Raw genomic sequence first — 5,427 nt, 5'->3', positions numbered from 1 at the left:
CGAGGGTTCGAGCCTTGGGCTAAAAGTGTCAGAGCTATTCGGAAAGAGTAGGGGATCACCCCCCGGTTCTGGTATCTGTACCCCCTTCCCCTAGGTTCCAGGGCAGTAGTAGTTGTGTATTCAGTGATGGTAATAGATTAGTTGTGTTTATGTAATGTTGTGAAATGGTGATATAGATTATACATGTAAAAATCGAAATTGAAAATTACACTGCCGCTGCAGTGACGCTGTGAATTGTCGAATTTACACTGCCGTTGCAGTGGTGCGCCTGAAAAAAATAGGCGGGATTTCCTTGAATTATTATTATTATTATTATTATAGGCTACATTACAGCGGATGCTTCAGTTTTGACACAAAGAAATATTTCATTGAAAACTCGCCAGCAGCATTGTGCAATAAATTAGCATTAATATGAAGTTGGTTTTTTATAACGCATTTTAAAAAACACTTGGCCGATGGGGTAAGCTGGGGTATGCTGCAGCTGCTGTAGTGCTGTGTAGAAAAACTATCTTACTCTCATGTATATTTATGTGTATTTCAATGGGACGTTATTTAGTGGTGTGCGCCCTTGGTAGTATAATGGCACACGAGCTGTGTAGAAGTTAAAACCGCGAATTTGTGAAATAGTGCAGAGCCTACTCACCTGCTGAGAGCGAGCATACATTTCTTTAGTTTTAACAGTCTTCTCTCGTTTATCGTCTTTATCAGTCATCAAGATCAAGAATAGTATCCATCCTCCTGAGGACGATCCGTATTGTAAGTTGTTGTGTCAAACTGTCATTATGATTTATAGGCCAACTAAAAAAATAATTCGTTGGCGAGTCTGTGTTATGTCAGTTCCAATAATTGGAACTCATACTCCCGCGTGTGAGTTCCAACAGGTATAGTGCACATGCTAGTATTCGTTTATTACGACATTCGCCATATTCACTGATTTTTGCAAATTACAAATTTTGCCAACAGTACCTGTGACTTCCCAAACGGTCAGTACTCGCCAACACTGGCATGGAACGATACTTAAAAGGGCATTTCGTGATCCACAGCATCATCCCCCACTTTTCTCAAAAAAAGTTGAGATTTTTATATCACTGGAAACCTCTGGCTACATAATGTGTATGTACAAAAAAATTTCTTACAAATTAATTTGTTTAGCAAAAATATCGTGAAATTCGAATTTCGCTCTGGTATACCAGAACGAAATTACAACACATTGTCTATGGAGCAGTGTACACATAAGACAAAAAAAAAAGGTTTGTCTCAAAGCTTGCGCGCGCGTTTGTAAAATTGCACGATTTGACAAAAAAGAAATGCGGAAATTTTTTTTTTTTTTTCAAAATTTATTTTTTAAATTTTTTTCCAGAAAAAAATCTGTAAAAATCAGACTTTTTTCTCAAAATACCATGAAAAAGTCAGGAATAAAAAAAAATTTTTAAATCCCATTTCGCATTTGTTTTTAAATTTCTCGTGAGCTTTGAGACAAACCTTTTTTTTTTGCCTTACAAAGTAAAATTTTGTCTTTTTCAGAGTGACGTATCCACAATTATTCCACTTTTTGTACACATTTTATAATAATAAATAAACTAAGAAATATCGGCAAAATGAAAAACATTGCACTGCATACTGGCATATTACCTAATGCTACAATGAAATGACGCCGATGTAAAGTGACGCCATATGGATTACATTGCTGCAGTGGCGTAGCCAGCACTTTCTCAGAGGGGGGGCAAAGAAGACAAATTTTAAGGGGGGCACCTTTTGGCAGCAAAATCAGTTAATGTTACAAATGCGCGAGAAGTGCGCGAAAAATTTTGCCATATTGAAGCTAAACTGGTGAAATATGGTATAGAAGTGAATAAATGCGCGCGAAGCGCGCACAAATGGGCGCTTTTTAGGTTAAAATGGCAAAATATAATGTAAATTTGGTCAGAAACACAAAAAAGTCTTAAATGTCGGGCGGCCACCATCCCACAGGGGGGCAAAAGGGGGGAAAGACTTTTCACAGGGGGCAGCTGTCCCCCCTTGCTCCCCCTTGGCTATGCCACTGCATTGCTGCAAGGATAAAATCTATTTATTTTACTACAGTAATTACAGATCAATTATAAAAAGTAACATCCATATGGATTACACTGTGGCCGAGGGGGTGTAAGGTTAGGGACACATGTTTTGTGTGATTCTGATGAACTTAATGTTTTCAATTTGCCAGTAAATATGTCCTTTTCTTTTGAAAGTTACACAAGGATGAAATCTATTTATTTTACTACAGTAATTACACATCAAGTATAAAATATAATGAATGTCTGATTTACACAACTCGATTTTATATTGGCATTTCTTCAAACCTGATTTTCTCCAAAAGTTGTTTATTCGCGGCGACACACCTTACACCACTATGGAATGAAGCTGACGAATTGTCTCACACAGATTGTATGAGGATATTCAAGGATCTTTACAATTTAATGGATCCAAAAAATATGACACAAATCTTAACATTTTCAACACATTTGTTTTTCAGATACAATGGCTAAAAGTACACCGGGCCATGCAGGGGCAGCAGGAGAAAGGCCGCATGAATGCAGCTACTGCAACAAATCTTTCACTTGTGTAAGAGGAAAGAAGCGACATGAATTGACCCATACAGGAGAAAAACCTCACAAATGCAGCTACTGCAACAAAACCTTTGCTCTGTTAGAAACTAAGAAGCGACATGAATTGATCCATACAGGAGAAAAACCTCACAAATGTAGGTACTGCAACAAATCTTTCACTCTGTTAGAATATAAGAAGCAACATGAATTGATTCATACAGGAGAAAAACCTCACAAATGCAGCTACTGCAACAAATCTTTCACTTGTGTAAGAGGAAGGAAGCGACATGAATTGACCCATACAGGAGAAAAACCTCACAAATGCAGCTACTGCAACAAATCTTTCACTTGTGTAAGAGGAAGGAAGCGACATGAATTGACCCATACAGGAAAAAAACCTCACAAATGCAGCTACTGCAACAAAACTTTCACTCTGTTAGAATATAAAAAGCGACATGAATTGACCCATACAGGAGAAAAACCACACAAATGTAGCTACTGCAACAAAACTTTCACTCGGTTAGAAACCAAGAAGGGACATGAATTGATCCATACAGGAGAAAAACCTCACAAATGTAGCTACTGCAACAAAACTTTCACTCTGTTAGAATATAAGAAGCAACATGAATTGATTCATACAGGAGAAAAACCTCACAAATGCAGCTACTGCAACAAATCTTTCTTTTGTGTAAGAGGAAAGAAGCGACATGAATTGACCCATACAGGAGAAAAACCTCACAAATGCAGCTACTGCAACAAAACTTTCACTCAGTTAGGAAACAAGAAGCAACATGAATTGACTCATACAGGAGAAAAACCTCACAAATGTAGGTACTGCAACAAAACTTTCACTGGGTTAGAATCCAAGAAGCGACATGAATTGATCCATACAGGAGAAAAACCTCACAAATGCAGCTACTGCAACAAATCTTTCACTCAGTTAGGAGACAGGAAGCAACATGAATTGACTCATACAAGAGAAAAACCTCACAAATGTAGCTACTGCAACAAATCTTTCACTCGGTTAGAAACCAAAAAGCAACATGAATTGATCCATACAAGAGAAAAACCTCACAAATGCAGCTACTGCAACAAATCTTTCACTCGATTAGGAGACAAGAAGCAACATGAATTGATCCATACAGGAGAAAAACCTCACAAATGCAGCTACTGCAACAAAACTTTCACTTGGTTAAAAACCAAGAAGCGACATGAATTGACTCATACAGGAGAAAAACCTCACAAATGCAGCTACTGCAACAAATCTTTCACTCGGTTAGAAACCAAGAAGCAACATGAATTGATCCATACAGGAGAAAAACCTCACAAATGTAGGTACTGCAACAAAACTTTCACTTGGTTAGGAGACAAGAAGCAACATGAATTGCCTCATTCAGGACAAAAACCTCACAAATGCAGCTTCTGCAACAAAACTTTCACTCGGTTAGAAACCAGGAAGCGACATGAATTGATTCATACAGGAGAAAAATCTCACAAATGCAGTTTCTCTACAACAAAACTTTCACTCGGTTAGGAACCAGGAAGCAACATGAATTGATTCATACAGGAGAAGAAATTCTTGTGCATCTATGCAACGAAAGTTTTAGTCACTCAAGGTGTCACAAATTTAAATAAAAAGGAACTTTGGGAAATCAGAAACAACATGAAAAAATCCATAAAAACACCTCATAAATGACTGCTGTTGTTCATACATACCTACATTTGAGTATGTAATAGTACTTAACAATTTAAAAGCAACTGGTCCAAAGTATGCATCTTATGGTGTTTTTTGTATCAATTTATCCAAAAGACTTGTACAAAGACTAATTTTAGTTTGTTTAACTTTCATCATTCCCAGTTGGGTTGAATCAAAGGATTATTATTGAGTTATGTTTCATCTGGCAAAACATAACAATTTTTTTTAAATTAAAAACAATGTGGCTCTGATCTGGGTGGTCAATCAGTTACCCAGGGTATGTGATCGGATCTGGGTGGTCAATAGGCTACCAGGACATGGCTCTGACTTGGGTGGACAATGGGTTACCTAGTGTGAGCTCTGACTTGGGTGGTCAATTGGTTACTCAGGGTATGTGATCTGATCTGGGTAGTCAATTGGCTACCCAGAACATGTCTCTGATCTAGGTTATCAATTGGCTGCCCAGGATATGACTCTGACTTGGGTGGTCAATTGGTTACCTAGTGTGAGCTCTGACTTGGGTGGTCAATTGGTTACTCAGGGTATGTGGTCTGATCTGGGTGGTCAATTGGCTACTCAGGACATGGCCCTGACTTTGGTGGACAATGGGTTACCTATTGTGAGCTCTGATCTGGTTGGTCAATTGGCTACCCAGGACATGCCTCTGACTTGGGTGGTCAATTGATTACCCAATACATGGCTCTATCTTGGGTGGACAATGGGTTACCTAATGTGAGCTCTGACTTGGGTGGTCAATTGGTTACCCAGGGTATGTGATCTGAGCTGGGTTTGTAGTTGGTTACTGAAGGTGCAGCTCTGACTTGGGTGGTCATTGGTTACCCAGGGTATGTGATCCGAGCTGGGTTTGTAGTTGGTTACCTAAGGTGCAGCTCTGACTTTGGTAGTCAATTGGTTACCCAGGGTATGTGATCTGAGCTGGGTTTGTAGTTGGTTATCTAAGGTGCAGCTCTGACTTGGGGAGTCAATTGGATACCCAGGGTATGTGATCTGAGCTGGGTTTAGTTGGTTATCTAAGGTGCAGCTCTGACTTGGGTAGTAAATTTGTTACCCAGGGTATGTGATCTGAGCTGGGTTTGTAGTTGGTTACCTAAGGTGCCGCTCTGACTTGGGTAGTGAATTGGTTAC

At 39.0% G+C, this 5,427-nt stretch overlaps 1 protein-coding gene across 1 annotated transcript; it reads left to right on the top strand.

Moving 5' to 3' along the window:
- Positions 1-643: 643 nt before the first annotated feature.
- Positions 644-5,058, top strand: LOC140161265 (uncharacterized). The gene is made up of 2 exons (XM_072184730.1): positions 644-756; positions 2,513-5,058. Exon 2 carries the CDS (start codon positions 2,518-2,520, stop codon positions 4,117-4,119), a length of 1,602 nt encoding a protein of 533 aa, XP_072040831.1. The 5' UTR covers positions 644-756; positions 2,513-2,517; the 3' UTR covers positions 4,120-5,058.
- Positions 5,059-5,427: the final 369 nt, after the last annotated feature.

Source organism: Amphiura filiformis, chromosome 9, assembly GCF_039555335.1.
Source record: "Amphiura filiformis chromosome 9, Afil_fr2py, whole genome shotgun sequence".
NCBI classification, from domain to species: domain Eukaryota; kingdom Metazoa; phylum Echinodermata; class Ophiuroidea; order Amphilepidida; family Amphiuridae; genus Amphiura; species Amphiura filiformis.
This window is presented reverse-complemented; position numbering and strand designations above follow the sequence as displayed.